We start from the raw sequence: 24,646 nt of genomic DNA on the forward strand, positions 1-24,646 counted from the left end.
AATTATCCAATTACTTTTGAGCCCCTGAAATGAAGGGATTGTGTTAAAAAAATGCTTTAGTTGCCTCACATTTTTATGCAATCGTTTTTTTCACCCCACTGAATTAAAGCTGAAAGTCTGCACTTCAGCTGCATCTGAGTTGTTTCATTTAAAATTCATTGTGGTAATGTACAATACCAAAATTAGAAAAAAGTTGTTTCTGTCCAAATATTTATGGACCTAACTGTACATCTGCTTGTCTCTCCAATCTATTTAATCATTGTAGAGAGATGCAGTCTATCATGGTGTCAAAAACACATTTACAGTAAGTATTAGGATAAGATTTTCAAATAAAATTCCACCAACAAGCAGCACTATTGGTACAGTAACTGCCTATGCTGAAATTGCACATGACCTCCGGTGAAGAATATTTGGCACATTTGAAAAGATACAGGAAACTGAAAAAAAGAAGAGAGACCCAACACAATGAAAAAGTGGCATATTTGTTCACAGCCTATATAAATAAGAAAGTTAAAAATGTATAAGAGGAAATGTGTTAAATACACATAATAATCAGCATCCATTAACGTTTTTTCTTTTAGTAAAGTATTTTTGAGATTTTTTCAGGTAAGGAACACAGATGTTTTGAGGTAAGGTAGTTATGCTCACAAGTCATTGCTCAGAGTTGCATGTTGATTAGCAAATGCAAGTAAGAATTTAGCTGTACTCTGTGCATGTGACAATAAGGACCCTACAAACCTATGAAATGTTTAGGAAGCAATGACTATAGACTATAGAACTTATAGGTGATGTACTTCTGCTATGTGAATAACATTGTTTGGTTAAACATGGTGAAAAAAATAAAGAATATGTAGACAATCATTTGTTAACATGGCCCCATGTTCAGAATTACAGTTTGTTATAAAGTTTAATCCAAGCAGCCTCAATTATGCAGCCCTTTTAAATGTAGTCAGCCTTGATTTTATTCATCAACTAGATTATTTTTCGCCATCTTTTTTTTTCTCCTTTATAAGATTATAGTGTTTATTGATATCCAAAACAAAAAATAAACAAAACTTTAGGATGAACAGCATAAACGTGCACCCTTTATGACGTTGTTTTGCACTTTATGTAAAGAAAAAAATAATTCCCCTAAAGAAATTATAAGTCCAGTGTCATTTGAGGAATATTTATTTATAATTCAGGTCCTATAAATTACTCCCTGACTTGACAGCATGCTTTAATGTGTCTCAATTCTATAGACACATTTAAACTAGCATTCTATTCAGGGACATTTCCTACCTTATGGCTGTAATAATAGAGACTAGCTGCTAAGACCCAAACATATTCGTCAGTTAACCTATATTTTTGTATTACAGTTGTGTGTCTAATGAAGTTTATAAAATATAACATGGTGTATGTTCTTTTCAAGGATGCACCCAAGTTGTTGTGGTTTTTTTTAATACATTTATATAGATAAATTATAATATATAAAATATAAAAAGTTTCACTCTGTTTTTTCTTGTAGGCTGAGCATCCTGGAGCATCTTGTAGCATACTTAATGAATTAAAGTTTTAAAATGTCATCAGATGCTAGCCATATGCTGGAGGCTGCCTTGGAACAAATGGATGATATTATTGCAGGTGAGCCTTATGTTTATGTCTTTATAGGTAACCATTCTTCTGTGAAAAATACCATCATTGTTAAGAATCAGTAAACCTCACAGGTGGCGCAGTGGTAGTGCTGCTGCTTTGCAGTAAGGAGACTGTGGAAGATTGTGGGTTTGCTTCCTGGTTCCTCCATGTGTGGATAGCGCTTTGAGTACTGAGAAAAGCGCTATATAAATGTAATGAATTATTATTATTATTATTAAACTTTGGACATGTCACAGAAAAAAATATGTCTAGATAAATGTTTTCTGTTTATTTCCTGTGAATACTATTAACCTTTTTTTAAGGAACATAACCATGTGTGTGTTTTGAATTAGTTATTTTTATATCATTTTTATTATTTAATTTTAAGTGTAGGGTGGCATGGTGGCACTGTGGTAGCGCTGCTGCTTCGCAGTAAGGAGACATGGGTTCGCTTCCTGGGTCCTTCCTGAGTGGAGTTTGCATGTTCTCCCCGTGTCTGCGTGGGTTTCCTCCGGGTGCTCCGGTTTCCTCCCACAGTCCAAAGACATGCAGGTTAGGTGCATTGTTGATCCTAAATTGTCCCTAGTGTGCACTTGGTGTGTGGAGGTGTTTGTGTGTGTGTGCCCTGCCCAGGGTTTGTTTCCTGCCTTGAGCCCTGTGTTGGCTGAGATTGGCTCCAGCAGACCCCTAGGAACCCTGTAGTTAGGATTTAGCAGGTTGGATAATGGATGGATGGATGGATTTTAAGTGTATCAAACTGCCATTTTAGAGTCTCGGAAATTGGTGAATTTATTTAGCTGGGATAATACTGCACCTTTGCTAATAAAGTCTCCCAAGAAGACACTACACGTAATCTCGCAAAAGCTGTAATATAAAAGAGTAACTCTTCAACTGTCTGTCTGAAACTGCAAATTTAAATGATAAACATTGTTAGTCTTGAGCTCATAGTTTTAAGTATTACTGTTAATGACCCATAGCCTCCCACCTCTTCATTCAGTACATAGCCATAATATTTTATTTCTAGTGATACCTCATAATTTTGGTAAGGACTCCTGGCAATTATTGCTTTAATGTTTCTTATGGTTTAGCCTTTTCCCTTTAGGTTTAGATTTTGACTACAACTTCATTGTTTTAGAAACCTATTTTTGCTCTGGTTTCTCAACACACAAATCTCCTAGTCTGTTTTTAACAACATCTTTAAGGTGGCTGTGCCAGTAAACAACAGAAAAAGAAAAGCAAGCTGAGCAAGGTTGTGCTGCACTCTATCCAAGCTGTTTTGAGTATTTGTAACAGGCATAATTAACATGTATATTATTTGCTTCGGGCAGCACGGTGGCGCAGTGGTAGCGCTGCTGCCTCGCAGTTAGGAGACCTGGGTTCACTTCCCAGGTCCTCCCTCCGTGGAGTTTGCATGTTCTCCCCGTGTCTGTGTGGGTTTCCTCCGGGCGCTACGGTATCCTCCCACAGTCCAAAGACATGCAGGTTAGGTGGATTGGCGATTCTAAATTGGCCCTAGTGTGTGCTTGGTGTGTTTTGTGTGTGTCCTGCGGTGGGTTGGCACCCTGCCCGGGATTGGTTCCTGCCTTGTGCCCTGTGTTGGCTGGGATTGGCTCCAGCAGACCCCCGTGACCCTGTGTTCGGATTCAGTGGGTTGGAAAATGGATGGATGGATTATTTGCTTCATTATGTCTATACATTTATATTTGTGCATTACTAGTACTTATTATTTCAAATAAATGGCAGGGCTCCAGATATAACTTATTTTAAAAAACAAACTCTCCTAAAACAAATACTTTAATCACAAAATAAGTCATTATGGTTTCACAACATGCATTCAAAAATTTTTATGCAAAATAAATTAATTGTGGCAGTTAATTTTGCTATATTCCCAAATTCCTTGTGAGGCACTCTGCTGTGATCTTGGAAAACTCTTCTGCTTTGTAAATTATTTGTAAATTAACTTTGCTGTTTTATTATCCTTAGTCTTCTTAACAAAATGAAAAATAAAAAAATAACTTTATACAGTACAGTTTTTTATTATTTGATATATATCTGAACTAATGTCGTAAGCCATCAATTGGTCATTGTTTCTCTATTTTGGTCTTTTCTTTCTTTTGTTTGAAGAAACCCAACACTTTACAGATGGCTGTAGTTGAAATAATTAAAATGACTTGTTAGTGCTGGGCAGTATACCGGTTCACACCGAAAACCGTTTTTTATTTTTGCTATGATATGGATTTTTCTTATATCGCAACACCAGTTTAAATTGCCTAAACAACGTTCAGAATGTGGCGCTATGGGAAACTGTTTAAGGGGGACCTTTTTCACTGCTACACCGCTAAACACATGCAATGGAGTACATGCGTTAGTGGAAGTGTTGCGCGGGGGCTCTTTGTCACTGCTACACCGCTAAACAAAGATACAACGGAGTACATGTGTTAGTGGAGGAATTGCGCAGTGAAAATGGACAGAGAACATTCCGAAACTGAAGCTGTAGCAGACGATAAAGTTGAACATGATGACACAGAAGAACTTTTGCTGGAAAAAGGAGTCACGTCTGTTGTCTGGAGATACTTTAGATTTAAAAGTTTAGATATGGACCATTATGTTCAAATGTATGAATACTGTTTCTATACTACTAGATAATACTGCAAGCCAAGTTGTACTTGTTTTATTTTTTTCAAATAATGGGTACTGTGTAATAGTGTGACGACATGTTGACTTTATTCTGGACATTTCCACTTTAATCTCGACACTTATGACGAGAATAAAGTTGACATTTCTACTTTATTCTCATAATTTGTTATTAAAGTAGAACATTGTAAACTAAACTTCATCTTAAAATGAATATTTAATTTACTTGATTTTCTCAAACCCCGTCATAAGTTATGTAGCGCATTAAATGCTTTGTGTTAAGTGTTCCTGGAGCCATGTTAATCGCTACTGCTTCTTAAACTGACTTCCTCTTGCAGTAAGAGGAGGCGCTGGCAGCACACAGAATACATTAATTTCATGATATTCCTGTTCCCTAAACATTTAGAATGCTAAGATAAATACTTGATATAATTTTCATGATGAAATGCATTAAAGCATGTATTAATCATGTGGTGGCACGGTGGCGTGGAGGTTGCACTGCTGCCTCGCAGCAATGAGGTCCCGGGTGTTCCCTGCTTTGAATTTGCATGTTTTTCCGGTGGGTTTCAGTTTCCTTTCAACGTCATGTAGGGTGGCGGGTTTTGTTATGCTATATATATATAAGTATCTATCTATCTATCTATCTATTGACCCTGCTAGTGTATGTGTTGCTGATATTCACCCTGCGATATGCTGGCACCACGTTCAGGATTTCCTCCTGCTTTGCACACAATGCTTGCTGGGATGGGCACAACCCTGAATGGACGGCATAATTAAACATGTACTGTATATCAAAGATTTTTTTTAAAAGTTCTGAACACTCCGTGGTCTAAGTTTATAACTAGTTTTAATTTCACAAGGATGTTTATCTTGTGGCGGTTGGTTATGTGGAGAAAGAAAAAGGAAGGATGGGAACTGCGGGTTTGGTACGTCAGACAGACAGCACGCATGCAATAAAGAAAGCCCGCTCAGAAGAACATCCATTGAGTTCTGTGTTCGTGTCTTCGACCACCAGATCACGAACCCAACATTTACACAATATTTAAGTTAAACCTGTGCGATACCCATTCATACATCCAGTTTTTTGGAGCCTTGTCACACCTGCCATAAACTTCTTTACACTGAACGTACACCTGCGGACCCCTTACTGCGAGGGAGCAGCACTACCGCCACACTGTCGTGCATGTTTAATTCCTGCTTTAATGCATTTCATCATGAAAAATTATCTTAGCATTCTACATTTTCATGCAGGGATATCATGAAGTGAATGTATTCTGTGCGGCGATCGCTGCCTCTTAATGCAAGAGGAAGTCAGTTTAAGAGGCGCATAGTGATTAACAACTTGGTCGGAGAACACTTAACACGAAGCATTTAATGTGCTACATTAACTTATGACGGGGTTTTAGAAAATCTAGTAAATTAAACATTGATTTTAGGATGAAGTTTAGTTTACGACATTCTACTTTAATGACAAAATAAACTACGAGAATAAAGTGGAAATGTTGACTTTAATCTCAACATATAGTTTTTTTTTCTTCACTGTGTCCGTATTTTTTTTTCTTCACCGTGGCCCTAATATGCTTCTGTAGGGCTATACCACAAATAGCATTATAAATTCAAGTTGCAGTTTTATTACTTATGTATATAGTTTAGCTTGAAGCAAGGTCCATATTAATGCAGTTTGCCTTAATGATGGTTCAGTTGGTAAAGATGTCATCACCAAGTTGCACTTGTTTTATTTTATTTTAATTTGGTGAATACTGTGTAATGCACCTGGGCTTGAAGTCTTGGAAGTAATAGTATTATTACTGGAAGTTGCACTGTTATTTATTTTATTGTTATTATTTATTCGTTTAAATATTATGCTGTTTAATGATGGTAAAGTTGTTTAAAAAGTCACCTTAACGTGTTAGTGGACAGAGATTGTTAACATTAATAAAGTGTAGTTGGTTTACAAAAAGTATTTACTATTTATTCCCTTTTTAAGACATGTTCAGTGCAATACAACTTTTGATAAGCACCTCTGTATATTTTACTAAGTCTAAATGACTCTTTGGATGGTTGAAAATATGTTGTCAAAATTTTAGTTTAAGTTGTTTGCAAACATTGTTCAATAAAAAGGCTCCATATTTTGACTGCATCTGTCATGCAATGTGATTCCTTCTCTTCATTAGTGCCACCCCCTTGAAAACTGTCACTTTATGGGGCCATGCAAACCTGTATTAATACTTTTGTGCACATCAGAATGTTTTTTTGTACAATGTACAATTCTCATGACAGTGGAATAGGTTATTCTTAGCCAGTAATTGCAGTGGAAAATGTGGTTAACATCCACTCATGCATGGGAAAAAAATACCGTCCAATACCGTGAAACCAGTATAATTTTGAAAAATACCGTGATATAGAATTTTGGTCATACCGCCCAGCACTATGACTAGTACAGTTTGTCATGATATTCTTCTAGACTGTAATTCTTTGTGAACCTTGTATTTTGGATTTAACAGTTTTAAGCAGAAAATCCATGTTTACATTGGGTATCTGATTTTGCCCATACAATATGATAAAAGCAGAATGTTTACTAAAATCTGAGCAGTAGGTTTCTTTTTTTAGCATGATTTCAGATAAACCACCGTAAGACTTGTCTAGGAAGCAAACCTTGATTAACACTTTGGTATGGTTGCACTACTTCATTGTCACCTTTGTTATCACATTGTTACTTCATCGAAAAATTATATTTTTTCACCAATGTTGGTAACATCCTCTGGCCAGACATCATGACAGAAAACAAAAAAGGACTGAATGAAGTCCCACCCCTTTTGAATATCCCTGCTCTGCAGTTTCCCACATAAAATGAGCAAATCTCTTTTCATGCTCTTCTAGTGTAAATCAGTGGGACCTTAATCTTCATGCCATGAAATACGGTGTTATGTGCACTCCTGCATAAGGTCTGTAGTTTAGTCCAAGTTGTTTTCTCTGACTCAGTGTTCTGTCTGATTCAGTGTTCTGGCAGCATACTGAACTTTTTGGCAAAACCATGAGATGCATATAAAAAACAAAACAAAAAAACAAAAGGTACAAATGAAACAAAACTGAAGCCAAATACAGGAGTCAGTAATCGTGGTCTAGTGACAAACAAGGTCAAAACCGAAAGTACACATGACAAAAAAGAACACAATGACACAGTTTTGAGTTTTGGTATCTGCAATTCCGTTAAGGATTTGAATTCATAGCCTTCCTTTTATCCAGTTGTGTTGATTTCTTGTGGGTCTCTTTTTTTTCTTTTTTTATTAGTATTATTATTCCTGTCTCTTAACTTTGAAATAATACATAAACAACATCAAAAGAACACATTCTTTTTCTTTGCTGTTTTTGTCTATCTTCATTTGTAGTGATTTAACATTGTTAACACCTGTGATTTTTTTTTGTTGTTGTTGTCATTCTTATTAATATAACTACCATGTTTGCTGTTAGTACTATTATATTATTCACTATTGGAATTAGCATTGTTAGCATTATTATTAAAATAATTATTATTCACAGTATTATTATTTACTTAAGTAATTAAATGTATTGACTGTTTCATATTAGGCATTTTCACAATAATTAATGTAATTATTCCTTATACCAATTAATGATCACTATTGTCTTGGTCATGTTTTCTTAGGATTTCAGAGGACAGGTACTATGAAGAGTTTAAGCTTTGCTTCATTTGGGGAGGCAAGATTGGAGGAAATTTTAGTTTTGCCTGGGGAGGCAAGACTGGGGTGTGTGTGGGGTGTAGAACAATAAGTTGTATGTAGTGCCTTCAATGCCCATATTGGAAACATAATTGTTCAGTTAGCAGAATATTACAGTTGACAAAGGGATGAGACATTCATAAATGTAAAATCGCACAAAAAGTAAAAAAAAAAAATCTTGCTGGAAAAATCTAGCATAATGATGTTTTGTTTCCTTCATATGTTGAAGCAAACAATAATTTTTTTTTTTTTTTAAAGAGTTTTTAAGAATGATCAAAGGAAGACACCTAACGGCAAAAAACAGAAAAAAAGGTTAAAACAGAGAGATCTTCGCTCTTTCACCAAACTAAAACCAGAATCATAAATCAGTCAAAAATGTTCAAAGTTAAATTTCAGAACCAGAAAGACCTAAAAAATAAAATCATTTAAAAAGGATGAAAGTCAGAAAGGGTTTTGTATCCATGATGCTTGATAAAATTTGGCCGCTAAATCTGAGCTTTAAATCCTTGACTTAATGAGTTGACTTAATGAATGACTTAATCAAGGTCACGATGTCTGTGGACACTCTCCCATCAACCAAGGAATGCATCATAATAAGGGGATCCGCAAAATGGTGGTGCTCAAGAGAAGTAAAATTATGGCAAAATGGTCCAGAATTATTTATAGGAACAAAGGTCTGCACAATTTTTAAAAACTGACACTGCAATTAGATTCTAAGACTAGATAAACAACCATAATGAGTGCAAAAACATAATGGTATATTAAAAGAAAACATGCAAAAAAATGAATAACAAAATCCAAATTCATAACAAGAATTTTGACTGTTCAATTAATTTAATCAGTTGGAATGTTAAAGGTCTTAACCATTACCTTAAAAGAGGAACATGTTTGCTTCTGTTTTGAATTCCCCCCAGAGATTAATAAGGTTTATCTAATCTAATCAAATCTAATATTTGTACCATGAAACCAGATATATTTTTGCAAGCTACACATCTACCAGTGATCAGTCTCAGCAGAAAAAAAGAACTATTTCATTCCATATGAAAACAAGAAATCAAAAGAAACTTAAATAGATCTGGTCAACATCATATGCACTGAACCCAGGCAATACAAAATTTAGGACTAATGATCTTGTGAGTATTCTTTATATGTGCTTGCATAAGATCTTGAAATCAAAATATGTTAATTGTATACAGTAATCCCTCCTCCATCGCGGGGGTTGTGTTCTAGAGCCACCCGCGAAATAAGAAAATCCGCGAAGTAGAAACCATATGTTTATATGGTTATTTTTATATTGTCATGCTTGGGTCACAGATTTGTGCAGAAACACAGGAGGTTGTAGAGAGACAGGAACGTTATTCAAACACTGCAAACAAACATTTGTCTCTTTTTCAAAAGTTTAAACTGTGCTCCATGACAAGACAGAGATGACAGTTCTGTCTCACAATTAAAAGAATACAAACATATCTTCCTCTTCAAAGGAAACAGAGAGGAAAGCAAACAAATCAATAGGGCTGTTTGTTTTTAAGTATGCGAAGCACCGCCGGTACAAAGCTGTTGAAGGCGGCAGCTCACACCCCCTCCGTCAGGAGCAGGGAGAGAGAGAGAGAGAGAGAGAGAGAGAGACAGAGGAAAAACAAAGTCAAAAATCAATACGTGCCCTTTGAGCTTTTAAGTATGCGAAGCACCGTGCAGCATGGCGCTTCAGGAAGCAGCTGCACACAGAAGGTAGCAACGTGAAGATAATCTTTCAGCATTTTTAGACGAGCGTCTGTATCGTCTAGGTGTGCGAACAGCCCCCCTGCTCACACCCCCTACGTCAGGATCAGAGAAAGTCAGCGCAAGAGAGACAGAGAAAAGTAAGTTGGGTAGCTTCTCAGCCATCTGCCAATAGCGTCCCTTGTATGAAATCAACTGGGCAAACCAACTGAGGAAGCATGTACCAGAAATTAAAAGACCCATTGTCCTCAGAAATCCGCGAACCAGCAAAAAATCCACGATATATATTTAAATATGCTTACATATAAAATCCGCGATAGAGTGAAGCCGCGAAAGGCGAAGCGCGATATAGCGAGGGATCACTGTATTACGCCTTCTTTTAGATTTGGTCAACTATGGTGGCCACAACATAATACAAAGCTGCTGCAAGAACGATAGACTTTTTGAACTGCTATAACTATTGGACACATGCATATTGCTCTACTGTTCACTCTTCTCTACAGCATGTCATAGCTATCAGTGAATAGACTATTTCTTTATTGATAACAAATTTTTGCACCCTTTAAATCTTGTAAATTATATGCAGTCATTATCTAGGGCCATACTCCAGTTATTGTGGAATTCAAATGTCTAGGCTGTAAGAAGATTTTAGCTCAACAGATAGAAAAATAGAAATTGTAACCTTATAACATACTTCAGTTAAAATTTTTATCTGCTCTATATAATATTTTTCAGTTGCCAGATACTACTGAAATAATGGTCCAGCCCTTGAAACCTTGAACTGAGTTAAGATGGATGGATTGATGGGTGGATTACCAAACCAAGCACTGTTTTAATGTCAATCAATTTGCACTGACTATCAAAAGCACTTTATTCAATGTAACTACTTCTCTAAGTTTAGTTGCCTATCCAGTTGCACTATAACATAGGTTGTCAGCATCTTCCTTAATTATAACAGAATCAAGTGAAATAAAAAAATGAATACCTTTAAATAGTTAATTTAAAGCAGTCATAATGTAAAACAGGCTATAATACATGTAGTTGGTGGCTTGGAAAGGAAACACTGAATTTTTTTATGTTAGGGTGAATATAAATATTTTGGTCATGGAAGCTTAGAGTATAGAAAAGCTTTACTCTGTTCTTGGCTTTGGGTTATGGAAACATTGCCAGCTGTTTAAAACCACAATTGAATTAAAATAGATTAAGTCACTTAAATGCATTCAATATTACAACATTACATTTAAATAATTGAAATAGATTTGGGTTTTGTACACTGTTGTATGATATGGTACACTATTGCACTGTAATTGGCACTGTATTTGTTTATTATTAAAATGATTAGTAAGGTATTGAACTGTTTTGTGAACTGTTTCTTTGTTCTTGCCATGTGCCTGATGCCGTTGAGATATCCTCTGTCCCCAACAACTGAATGAACCCAGTTGAAGAATGTTTTGGCATGGAATGTCCAATTTATTTTAGCGTTTGGCACACCCATAGAATTGTGTAGACATTTGCATACATGGACAAACATGTAAGATGAGCCATTCAGGCAGTGAAACTCTTACCACCATAAGAAAATGAAGAATGAAATAGTAATATAGTAATAGTAATATATGGGAGAAAAGGAAAATCGTAAAATCAAAAATTCCCCTAACACTCTGCTCGACCCTGACACAAGTAGCAGTATGTATCTGCGCACAATTTTTCAAAGAAATTTTTCTTGAGGAACCAGTTCCCATCATACTTTGACCATGATCCTCTCTGTAATGTCAAAGTATATTTGCAGCTGAAAAGAAAACAGTAAGGGCTCGTTTATTCTTCACGCTTAGAATGGGTATGCACATGCATCATGGCTGCCACGCGTTCCCAGCGTTCATCTGACGCGTCCAATGAGCAGGTCCTCAGAAATTAACATGACACGTGTGCAAGTTGCAGTATCAGCAAAAAGTCACAGGACGCAGTGTGATAAAAGTAGGAATGTAATGTCAGAATCTCTGGTTACTATCTACTTGTGACAAAAAGCCGCTTTGCGGATCCTATGAGATCGATGTGCGCGCTTCGATGTTTGATGAATGGTTCGATGTGGTGAAGCAAAATGCCGACATACAAATGCATTTGTGGTGCTTTTATATTCAAGTGTCGCATATTCCCGATCGTAATGACACGACACATTTTAAAGGTCTCACATACCGTCTTCTGTGCCATCTTTTTTTTCTTGGGCTTCCTCCGGACCTGACAGCAGCGGCAAAGAGCAATAGAACGCCACACAGAACACATTAAATATATGATATTCCAACTCTGCACATTTAGGATCCTAAGATTTATACTTGATATCACTTTCATGATGAAATGCATTAAAGTGTGTATGTTAGATTTTACAGATAAATCATTAATTTTGTTTAAATAATGAATACTGTTAATAATTACACACATGGGGGTGACACGATGGCAGAGCAGTAGCACTGTTGTCTCGCAAGGAGTCACGTCGCTGGTATTCTCTGCCTGGAGTTTGCATGTTTTCCTTCTGGGTTTCCACAGTGTGCTCCGGTTTCCTTCCAAAGATATGCAGATTTGGTGACACTAAAATGACGCTAGTGTATGTGAGTGGTTGTAGTAACCTTGCGATGAGCTAATGCCCGTCCAGGGATTGTTTCAGCCTTGTGCCCAATGCTTGCTGGAATGGACAAATCCCTGGATTGATGGATTTAATCATTAAACATCCTTTTCAGAGATATTGTGGTAAGGTGTCCTCGAATTTAATGGGTGTTCCAGGCAATTCACAACACAGCGAAGCCAAACCTGTTCTCACCGTGATGATATCTCGCACTGCTACCTGGTAGATTCCTCCAAATTTCCGTAAACTACGCACGCAATTATAAACAGTAAAACGCTTGCGTAGCAGAAGTGTCTGTATAAACCTGGCCTAAGTCTGCTTTCAGCCAAAAACTTTCAAAGGAGACCAGTTGGAGGATCTTGCATTATTCAGAGATGTCCCAAGGGTATATAATTGCAAAAATATTAACTTTAAGAAAGTAGGTAGTGATGGCAGAGGAAAGGTGTTATAGATGCTGTTGGAAGTGAAAATGGAGCATAAAAGGCCTAGAAACAGAAGCACCAGTATGCAATATTTGTATTTTAATATGTCAGCTTAAAGGCCTGAGAAATATTTGAGGATCAGGAGCTTATTTTTTTTTTTTTGTCCATTAACAAGAGAATGGTATGGTCAGAGACCACAGTGAATTCTCAGTACCACATTTTATTTAAATTGGAATTATCTGCCTCTTCATAGTTAAGCCCAATTAAGCCCTTATAGCATATCATATCCCAAGCCCAGATAGACGGGGAGGGTTACGTCAGGAAGGGCATCCGGTGTAAAATTTTGCCAAATCAATATGCGGACGAGAATACAAATTTCCATACCGGATCAGTCGAGCTCCGGGTTAACAACGAATGCCACCAGTACTGTTAGTCAAAAGGGTGCTGGTGGAAATGGGGCTACTGTTGGCCGAAAGAGAAGAAGAGGGGGGAGATGTGTCCGGAGGCAGGAGGAGAGGAAGAACGTAAAGAGAGTGGAACTGAGGGTAGGAACTTTGAATGTTGGCAGTAAGACCGGTAAGAGGAGAGAGTTAGCCGATATGATAGAGAGAAGGAAGGTTGATATATTGTGCATGCAAGAGACTAAATGGAAGGGGAGTAAGGCTAGGTGGATCGGAGGTGGATTCAAATTGTTCTATCATGGTGTGGATAGGAGGAGAAATGGAGTAGGGATTATTCTGAAGGAACAGTATGTCAAGAGTGTTTTGGAGGTGAAAAGAGTGTCAGACAGAGTAATGATTATGAAGCTGGAAATTGGAGGTGTGATGATGAATGTTGTTATTACATATGCCCCGCAAGTTGGGTGTGCAATGGATGAGAAAGAAGATTTTTGGAGTGAGTTGGATGAAGTGATGAACAGTGTACCCAAGGGACAGAAAGTGGTGATTGGACAGAGGAGACGAGGAGGTGATGGGTAGGTATGGTGTCAAGGAGAGGAATGAAGAAGGTCAGAGGATAGTGGATTTTGCCAAAAGGATGGACATGGCTGTGTTGAATATGTATTTTAAGAAGAGGGAGGAACATAGGGTGATGTACAAGAGTAAAGGAAGCTGCACACAGGTAGATTACATCGTATGCAGAAGATTCAATCTGTAGGAGATTGAAGATTGCAAAGTGGTGGCAGGGGAAACTGTAGTTAAGCAGCATAGGATGGTGGTGTGTAGGATGATGTTGGAGATCAAGAAGAGGAAGAGAGTGAGGGCAGAGCCAAGGATCAAATGGTGGAATTTGAAAAAGGAAGGCTGCAAGGTTGAGTTTAGGGAGAAGGTGAGACAGGCACTGGGTGGTAGTGAAGATTTACTAGACAGCTGGGAAACTACATCAGATGTAGTAAGGGAGGCAGCAAGAAGACTGCTTGGCGTGACGTCTGGATAGAGGAAGGAGGAAAAGGAAACCTGGAGGTGGAATGGGGAAGTGCAGGAGAGTATACAGAGGAAGAGGATGGCAAAGAAGAAGTGGGATAGAGAGAGAAATGAAGAGATGCAGAAAGTAGACAAGAGTACAAGGAGATAAGGTGCAAGGTGAAGAGAGAGGTGGTGAAGGCTAAAGAAGAGGCATATGATGAGTTGTATGAGAGGTTGGAGACTAAGGAGGGAGAAAAGGACCTGTACCGATTGGCTAGACAGAGGGACCAAGCTGGGAAAGATGTGTAGCAGGTTAGGGTAATAAAGGATAAAGATAGAAACGTACTCATAAGCGAGGAGAGTGTGTTGAGCAGAAGGAAAGAGTACTTTGAGAGGCGTATGAATGAAGAGAATGAGAGAGAGAAGAGGTTAGATGATGTGGAGATAGTGAATCAGGAAGTACAACGAATTAGCAAAGAGGAAGTAAGGACAGCTATGAAGAGGATGAAGAATGGAAAAGCCGTTGGTCCAGATGACATACCTGTGGAAGCAGGAGGTGTTTAGGAGAGATGGCAGTGGAGTTTTTAACCAGATTGTTTAATGAATCTTGGAAAGTGAGAGGATGCCTGAGGAGTGGAGAAGAAGTGTACTGGTGCCGATATTTAAGAAAAAGGGGGATGTTCAGGATTATAGTAACTATGGGAAAGAGTAATGGAAGCTTGGTTAAGAAGTGAGGTGATGATTAGTGAGCAGCAGTATGGTTTCATGCCAATGAAAGAACACCACAGATGCGATGTTTGCTCTGAGGGTGTTGATGGAGAAGTATGGAGGCCAGAAGGAGTTGCATTGCGTCTTTGTGGACCTGGAGAAAGCAAGAACATGGCATTTTCTTCAGCAAATAATTGTTTCGGTGATGTTATCTTTCCTTTCTGATAATATATGCAGTATAGCAATCTATATCAGAGGAGATGGCTAAAAAAAGTTGCTGTGTGCTAGACTAAAGAAATGAAAGGAAAAAACCTAAAGTCTGTATTGACTGTGTATTTCTTTAGGGGCTTCTCATCAGGCCAGGGTGAGTATTCAAACATCATAATGGGATTAATCAAAAATGTGTGGGTGATGGTGTGCTCTATGATCACAATCCACAAATTTCTTAATAAGAAGCCCTGCCTTACTACTGACATAAGAAATTTACTGAAATTACTTATGCATCAATGCATATCAAAATTGTGAGATGGAAACATAAAAAGAAAGGCAGATAGACCTTTACAAAAAAGCAATAAAGTGGCTATGCATCAGTATGTTTCAGTAAACTAGAGATTGAAAGTAGCAGTTGTAATAATTACAAACTAAAGACTAATCCAATCTCATATATTTTCTCTCCTTAACACTAGAATTACCAAAGCCTACGAAAAATTTGTAAATCCAGCCCAGTTTAAATCCCTTCGCACCTCTCCGTCAGCGTCTTTTGTCTTGTAAATATGCATGCAGATCAAGACAAGCAGCCTACTATTCCATCCCCCCACTGCCACAGAACGGGCACAAAGTCCTCCCAGTTCAAGCCTCAATTATCTGGGAGTCAGGTACCTAGAGATGTATAGGGAAATAACAGATCGTTATTTGGAACACATGCATTTCACGTGTGTTCCATTTCTACAACAATCTATGTAAACACATTGTTAAAAGAGAAACATTTTTCATATTTTAGTAATAAATGACAGTGTAGTAATAAATACATACACTGTATAATGTGTGAAGCCTAAAGTCCAAAGATCAAATAAACACTTTCACAAAAGGGACAAGGATGATACAACAGCTTCTATGGCATAGTGGTAAGAACTGCTGACTTGTAATCAAGAGTCCCCTGGTTCGATCCTGATTGCCTCATATATTTGCCGTTTTAAGTAGTGAGCTGCTCTTATTGTTAATATTATACAATAAAAACATACATTTGATTTGCATCTGTAACAGTCGGTGTAAATTTGTAGTACTTGTAAAAGTTAGTGTGTTTTTTTTTCACTTTTATTCTTTCAGTCATAATCACGATACATACTACCCATAACCCCCCTCCCCCTCAGAAATCTGACGCTATTGGTTTTTATTTGAAATGGGGAATAACTGAAGATGTGAGTGGTGTTTTGAGACAATGGAACTGGACATTCTCTGATCTGGATGGATAAAAGCTGACACACAAACACTGGTGAATCTGCCTTCTTGGTATCTCATTGTCACTTGAATTTTTTTTATTCAGTTTTATTGAGTGTTCCTGCTCATGCTGAATTAGTATGCACCTTATGGTCCATGATTTCAAAGCCGCACTTGCAAAAAACAGAGACATAGGTATAGAGAGAGTTGAGAGATATACAGTAGCAGAGTTGAACTCAGATGATGACGAGGGTTCTACATCGGAGAAAGAATGCACGTTGCACTTTTGCCATCACTGTACTTTGTATATAAAAGCCAGATCGAATGTTATTTACCTATTTATCCTGATTTATTTACTTACTTCCTACAGCATAAAGTCACAAGTACACTGCAGAGCTTTCTGTGTTTGATCGACACAGGCATGTTCAAAAAATACATGTGTAATGCCATGACAAGTGCATGCTGACACTTAATTTCGCAAACAATGGCACGAGAATGCAGTCAGACTTCTTTTTTGGGCACATACACCGTCCAGATCTAAACACTAGCGTGAAGAGTCGCTTGCGTACTGAAGAGTCTATAGCTGCAGGTGGAAGCTGCAGTCGCTGTACTTTGTATATAAAAGCCAGATCAAATGTTATTTACCTCAATTTATTTCTTACTTCCTACAGCATAAACTCACAAGTAGACTGCAGAGCTTCCCGTGTACATATACAAAGTACAGCGACAGCAAAAGTGTGAAGTGCATTCTTTCTCCTATGTAGAATCCTCATCTTCATCTGAGTTCACCTCTGTTACAGCGCATCTTTATGTGAAAACAGCAGTTTCACATCGGGGGGAGCGTGAACTTGACTGGGAGAATAAAACTGAATAAAAAAAAAAAACAAAGCTATCCTTTACAAGTACCATAAATTTACACCGGATGTTACAGACTCAAATCAAATTTATGGTTTTATTCTAATAGAGTAAGAATAAGAGCAGTTCACTTCTCAAAACTGAGTCATCCGGGGTCGAACTCTTGACCTTTTGATTACCAGTCAGCAGTTATCACCGTTGCGCCACCAAAGCAGTCGTATTAAAGATGCGTCAATGTCGCACCCTATCGCGGGTTCTTTTTCTGCAGTTGCTGTATATTCTTGAGTAAAAGTGTACTTGTTTTGTTGTACTTGTATCTTTTGTGAAAGTGTTTATTTGATATTTGAACTTCACACATTATACGCTTCATGTCTACATTTTGTCAATTATTACTAAAACATGAAAAAGGTTTTTGTTTTAACGATGTGTTTACATATATTGTTGTAGACACGGAACACACATGAAATGCATGTGTTCCAAATAATGCTATAGTATTTACTTTATTCAACTCTAAGCACCTGACATGCAGGTAAACAGACATGAGTTGAGAAAACTTTGTGCGGCGGTGGGTGATGTGATAGCAAGCTGCTTGCTGCTTATCGACATATTTACAAGACAAAAGACGCTGATGGAGTGGTGCGAAGGGATATAAAGTGGGACGGATTTATGAGTTTTTTCGTAGGCTTCGGTAATTCTAGTGTTAATGAACTCAGTTGTGTATAGTCCTGCTTCAACTGTAATAAAAGGTAGCCTGTCATTTTATTGCCTATAGCACCACACTTTTTTGTTTCTAGGCATGATGTAACAAGGAGTATTAAACAATTTAATGTCTAAAAGGCTATTAATGATCTGTCTTTGGTGATGACTTTAAAATTTTGCTGAGAGGGTGAGCAGCTTTAAATTTCTTGGAGTGATCATCACAGAAGAAATGAAAAGGGCGCAACACAATTTGGGTATTGTTAAGAAAGCTCAACAGTGTCTCTGCTTCCTCAGAAATCTGAGGAAAACGTATTTCTACATTTGTTCCCACTTACTTCTGTAACTTCACTCCCACTTACTGCTGAAGATCATAAAGCCTTCCAGTGGGTGATGAAGGCGGCAAAGAATATTACCTGCACCTTACTTCATTTTCTTCAGGATGTATGCAACACTCACTACTTTATAAAGACAAATAGTATAAACAATGACCTCAGCTAACCTTCATGGTGATTTGTTTTCCATTTACCAGAAGGAAGGAGTAAGGGACCATTGGTATTCACACTATTAGATCCAGGGACAGTTTTTATCTGCAGATTGTAACATTTCTGAAAAGTCAATCATAATAAGTATTGTAACAAATATTGCAACATAAGAAACACTATCAGGGTTCCCACTCGTCCTGGAAAACCTGGAAAACCTGAAAATTTTGAGGGTTATTTTCCAGTCATTGAAATGACCTGGAAACTGATCGAAATGGCCAAATGTCCTGGAAATAATCTTTCTTGTCCTGGAATTTTATTTCTGTTTTCGCTTTTTAATTTTTCTGTTTGAAACAGCTTGCTGTTCGTAAGTCTAGATATGATGACAGCTGAGCTAGGTCGTGGCCTCTGCTGCGCAATGTCTCCACCTACTGAGACATGTATAGGCAATTATATTTATAAATGATTCTTTGACTGGTGGCTCATTTGATGGAGTATTGCCAAAGCCCCTCTTGCAGCATTGCAGAAATACCAGGATGCGATATGTCCAATACCTTGATGATGAAGAAAAGAAGAAAAAGGAAACTGAAAATGACAAGCAAAGAGAAGAGCTCTGAAATCACAAAAGTGGCAGCAAAGAGACAGAAAATAATCACTAGCATTGAGGCAATGCAAGAAGAAGCAGATGCAATGGCAGAGAAGGCTGAGAGAAAACAGGACTTTACACTGCTCACAAAATCTAATGCCTATCGTTAAAGTGTTGCTGAAAAAAAAAGAAAAAAAGAAAGAGGTCATCGGTCTGGATGCAGTTTTATCAGACCTCAAGGAGCAACACCAGCATTGTTTCTAAACCTAGGCCTACACCAGATGCCTTTTTCATAGGTTACACTACAGTGACTTATAGATTGTTTTTTTTTTTTCTAATATACTGGAGTTCAGGCTCTTATCCTTTGTTCCTAGTATTCTTTCTAGTTTAACCAAGTTTTCAACATAGCAAGGCTATCATGATTTAAAATGGATGTATTTTGCTTCTTTTCCCACAAAGATAAGTTTTTTATTATAATCTTTGTCGTTGACTTATGCAAATTCTACAGCTGCTGTATTCCCAGTAAAGCTACCAGTTGAAAGTTAACTATGACTTTGTTTTGTCGCGTGCCAATTGTTGCATATATTAGTGTTATAGGCATTATACACATGATATAGGCAATAAATTGGCTTTATGCAGTTTTGTTTAATACAAACATTGTACATAAATTTATTTGATACAAACAATGACATAATATGTAATATGCAAGTAACTTTTACTGAAATTAGGTCACTATGGTAGCCTATTTCATGGTGTCATCAACAGCTCTATACTGAACATTATGGAATTGCTCAGTATATGTCAGTGTTTGGATAGTTTTCCACAATCCAAGAGGCATTTATTTCTTTAAAAGAGTTTTGCAGTTTAAAACAGTGTATAACAAAAAGAGGTCAAACAACTCCATTATACATCAGTGCATTAATTGGTGTTGCCTTTATGTAATTTAGCATATCGGTGACACTAAGTCCCTACATAATCAAAGAGAAATTAAAATGGCGTTAAGCCTGCGACTAAAGTGTATGACTGTATGACCAGATCCTGTCATGAATTTCCAGAAAAAGCTCCTGGAAATGTCCTGGAAATGTCCTGGAAAATGATTCCTTAAAAAGAGTGGGAACCCTGCACTATATATATGATAAGTTGTTGACTAGTAGTGTCAACTAATCCAGATGAATTAGCCAGGCACTTGAAGCACTCTTTGTTTAATTATAGCTGCTGGATGGACAGAATTTGGCTTATATAATACTTGATTTATATATTTACATTATATATTACATATAATTTTGTGTAGTTAAGTATGTAGGTATATATTTATGTATGAATGTGTTTATATAATATAATGAATGTGTGATTTAGAATGTTAGATACTATGCATATGTTTTTTGTGTCTGTGTATGTGTGTTTGTTGGTATTGTACTATTGTCACCTTTCCTGAGAAAACAAATTTTATTATACTATGTACACAATATACTATGCACAAAATGACAGTAAACTTGAACCTGAACTTATCACAAGAACCAGGGAAGTCTGCAATTCCTTTTTCCCTCCACATTCAGTGTAAGCCTTTTTGGTGTTACATACAGTATTTGTTTGACATTCAAAATTATCAGTATTTGTATGCATAATCCTTGTAAATGGCTTCTAGCAGATAAAATTTAGATATGTGAAGAATGGCTGTAAAATGTTCCAGGTGTGTTTCCCAACAGTAAAATTTTATAATATACAAATAGCCATGTTTGTAGCAGAGTCTGTGGTTTTGGAAAAATCTGCATTGTATTAGCTATTAGACATATTCCATTACAAGCACTTTGAGCATGGGAAAAGTACTGTATAAATAAAATGTATAATTAATATTATTATTAAACATGTTTGAAAGATAAATTAATTCAATTTATTATCAAATGTGTAATGCAGACATAATTCATAATGCAAGAACAAGGATTATTGGTGGTGAAAACACAAAAGACAGTATGCACGGAACACATAACAGGAAAAGAAACCTTGGAAGGACTTTATTACCTGATAGATCCAATTGCATTAAGTGCAAATTAATGATGAATGTCATTGAAAAATAAACTGCAGCTTGAATTTGTGATGCTTATGATGTTTGTCAGAGCAGGGCATCTTTGGAAATTTGAAAGACAGTTTCCTGTGTTGCTCCCTTACATTACCTGATGAAGGTTGTTCAGCTACATATGGTTGTGCTTTTTTCATACAGTAGCATATTTCACTTTAACATGTGAGATTCCTTTCTCATATGCAATTTAGTTTCAGTCAGGAATGAATGCCTTGTTCATTCATTTGTAAAGTTGCCATGTATCCACAGATTATGGTATATTTAAGCATTTGTGTTACATTTTTAGGAGCTAACAGATTTTCTAGATCTTGCAAATAAACTGAGGAGAACTGCATTCAAAATAAAGACTTGCTACAATGTGTATCATATAGATCAATTTCACTTTTTAATAGTAATGTTAAAACACTGGTGAAATGTTTTACCTAGAAGAATGGAAAAACATGCTTACCTTGGTAAAATCACAAGATCACACCGAATTTATTAAAGAGAGATATTTAGTATCCAAACTTAACTGCTTGTATAATGTATTATGCCCAGGGGTTTCACTATCTATGAAAGCAGAAATTGAGTCAAATGGTGATATCTGTTTACCATATTGTACAAATGTGGGTTTTGGCCTATTATATAATCATACAAGTTCAGATTACTTCAGATTAGAATGTGGAACCAGGTAATGTTGTCCATTATCACCAATGCCATTAACAGTAACTACTGAATTGCTAGCTGTTCATCTCTGTAAGCAGTCATGGATAACAGATATCCGAAGGGAAGGGCTTGAACATAAAATGTTGCTTTACGCTGATGGTATGGTGCTTTATATGTCAAAAACACATCCATGCTATTACTATAAAACCTGCCATTATAATCTCATAAAATCTATGGATTCGCAATTAATTTGAATAAATGTGTGCTTTTTCTAATGAATTCTCTGGCATGTCAAACCATCTTGCTGATTTTATTACAGCAATTTAAATATCTATGACTAATTATTACAAGGAAACAAAGATATCTTTTAGTACAACCTTAGATGATGAAGTATGATGAATAACTTAAAACAAAATACTAAAGATGGTTCTCCCTCCATCTTTCTTAACTGGGTGCATCAATATTGCCAAAAGGAAGAACTTTTACAAAGCTCTTATACCTCTTTTGAAGCATTCCAATATCCATCAGTAAATCTATCTCTAAGCAATTAGACTCAGTTGTGATATTTACCTGGAACTCAAGTTGGCTACATGGCTGTACTCAGATCTGAAGCAGAATGTGTTGTGGTATCACTTAACCTTCAGTTATATTACTAGGCAACACATAGTAAAATACTGGAAATTAGCAGAATTGCATTAATCCACAACTTCTTGGTTAAGCAAAGGAAAGGAAATCATTTTCTAAATCTTATTTCTACCCTTTGCTCTGTGCTCATCAATTTACCAGCAGCCCAGTGGTTCACTTTTTATTAAAGATTTGGAACCAATGTAGGAGACTTTTTTTAATGTAGGGAAGCTCCTATCTGTTGCCCCTATGCAGGATAATCTCTTATTTCAGCCTTCTTCAACCTATGCAGTAATCAATATAAGGATCACATTCAAAATTGTGACATTTGGAGATGCATCTTTTAAACAATTAAATTCCAAATGTAATTTTTCGGGCGGCATGGTGGCGCAGTGGTAGCACTGCTGCCTCGCAGTTAGGAGACCCGGGTTCGCTTCCTGGGTCCTCCCTGCGTGGAGTTTGCATGTTCTCCCCGTGTCTGCGTGGGTTTCCTCCGGGCGCTCCGGTTTCCTCCCACAGTCCAAAGACATGCAGGTTAGGTGGATTGGTGATTCTAAATTGGCCCTAGTGTGCGCTTGGTGTGTGGGTGTGTTTGTGTGTGTCCTGCGGTGGGTTGGCACCCTGCCCAGGATTGGTTCCCTGCCTTGTGCCCTGTGTTGGCTGGGATTGGCTCCAGCAGACCCCCGTGACCCTGTGTTTGGATTCAGCGGGTTGGAAAATGGATGGATGGATGGATGTAATTTTTCCAGCAGTTCTTTTTCTTATATGTATAAGTTTGACACTTACAGTAATTGATAGCAACCTGCCCAACTACCATTATCTTTCACCTGTATAATCTGGATGAAGATTCAGACCACATATTTACAATGTATCAAAACATTTAAGGAATTTACCCTTAATTTTCATAGGGGGATTGACTGGAAATGGATCCGTCAATTAAAATACCAGAAAAAGAATAAATTTCAGCCATTTATAAAATACACTTTACTAAATTTATTGATCACATATATCTCATCTACAGTTGTGTAAAATGTACCCAGGGCAAGATCCATCATGTAAGTTGTGTTATCAAGTGCCTACATCATTAGGTCACATGTTTTTTTGAATAAAGAATTTTGATCAAAAAGTTTTGTACATCTCTTTGGCAGCCTTTGATTTAAAATTTCTCCTAATACCTTAAGAGCATTATTTGGAGTAATACCATATAGAAAAGAAATGTGCTATGAAAAATCGATTTTAGTATTCTGTACCACATGCCTTAAATGAAGACATATTTTGCTCAAATGGAAGAATCCCAATCCACACTCTCAAACTTACTAGGGAAGTAATGTTCTACAGTATATTATCTCAAATTAAAAAAAATTGATTTGGTCTTTTGTTCATAACTGGGTAAGAAAACATTAATGTGATTCCATTAATGTGAGCATTGGAAGTTAGTTCACTGAAATTTAACGGGAAACCTTACTTAAAGGTAGTTGAAGAACTGGAAAACATGGGGAACATACCAATTTACCTTATGTATTAAATTATTCATATGCTGGTTTTCCTCCATATACTGTACTCCACTTTTATTCCAGAATCCCTAAAGATGTATTTGCTCAATTGGCAACTCAAAAATGGCCTGGTGTGAGTGTATTTTCAGATGGACAGGTGCCTTTTTAAGGACTATTTTTTTGTCTTGCACCAAATGCTGCCCGAGACTGCCTCCAGCAACTCCTCAACCCTGAACTGGATTAAATGGTTCAAGAATGTTATGTTAATAAGAAGAGTGTTGTGTGTGATTATAGTTGCATTACATATGATAAGGGGCTCAAAATTTCATTCCATAGATGTACCTAAATATACCTTAGGAGGACTACCAGAGATTAATAAATGCTGAGACACAAGATAACCCCACACTGAGATCCATCACAGCCATTACTGGGGTATGGTGTGGTTGTTGGTTGCACAAAATGAATTAAGGACTGAGTCTTGAATAAAACTAAAATAAAGCAGTTGATATTACTTTTAAGCAGTCTAATTTACCTCTAGCTACTTGTGTATGTGTACAGAGATTAATGTTTTTTTTAACCTTACCATATAAGAACACTCATTTTAGATTGAGGAAAAACACAATGAGTCATCCCTCTGTGCATGAGCTTACCTGTCATTAGGAAAATGTCAGTAAAATCTATAAAAATATCCAAGTTTTAATTGCCATTTTAAACGTTACCAAGATAGGTTCTCTTTAAAAAATATTAGGCTATATTCCACAATGGTTCTAGTTCAATCCCGAGAGCTGATATACAGTATTGTCTGGCCCTAAGTAACTCACTTAAATTGCCAATGCCTTGTTTGTAGAAAGGCTTGAAGTTCTTGTATCACTGTGATTTGTATATTTGTAGAATTATTTC

The 24,646-nt window shown here is 36.9% G+C and overlaps 1 protein-coding gene across 12 annotated transcripts in view; it reads left to right on the forward strand.

The window, feature by feature from the left end:
- Positions 1-24,646, forward strand: part of ppfibp2b (PPFIA binding protein 2b) — a 306,312-nt gene that overhangs the window by 81,740 nt on the left and 199,926 nt on the right. For 7 of the 12 annotated variants that reach the window (XM_051922753.1, XM_051922755.1, XM_051922754.1 and 4 more), the window contains exon 1: positions 1,542-1,623. In XM_051922753.1, the coding sequence (XP_051778713.1) occupies positions 1,560-1,623 (64 nt within the window). In that variant the 5' untranslated portion in view covers positions 1,542-1,559. Of the gene's footprint in view, positions 1-1,507; positions 1,624-24,646 lie in introns of those variants that run through there. The other 5 variants (XM_051922751.1, XM_051922758.1, XM_051922761.1 and 2 more) reach the window with 1 other exon arrangement.

This window comes from Erpetoichthys calabaricus, chromosome 2 (genome assembly GCF_900747795.2).
Source record: "Erpetoichthys calabaricus chromosome 2, fErpCal1.3, whole genome shotgun sequence".
In the NCBI taxonomy this organism is placed as follows: domain Eukaryota; kingdom Metazoa; phylum Chordata; class Cladistia; order Polypteriformes; family Polypteridae; genus Erpetoichthys; species Erpetoichthys calabaricus.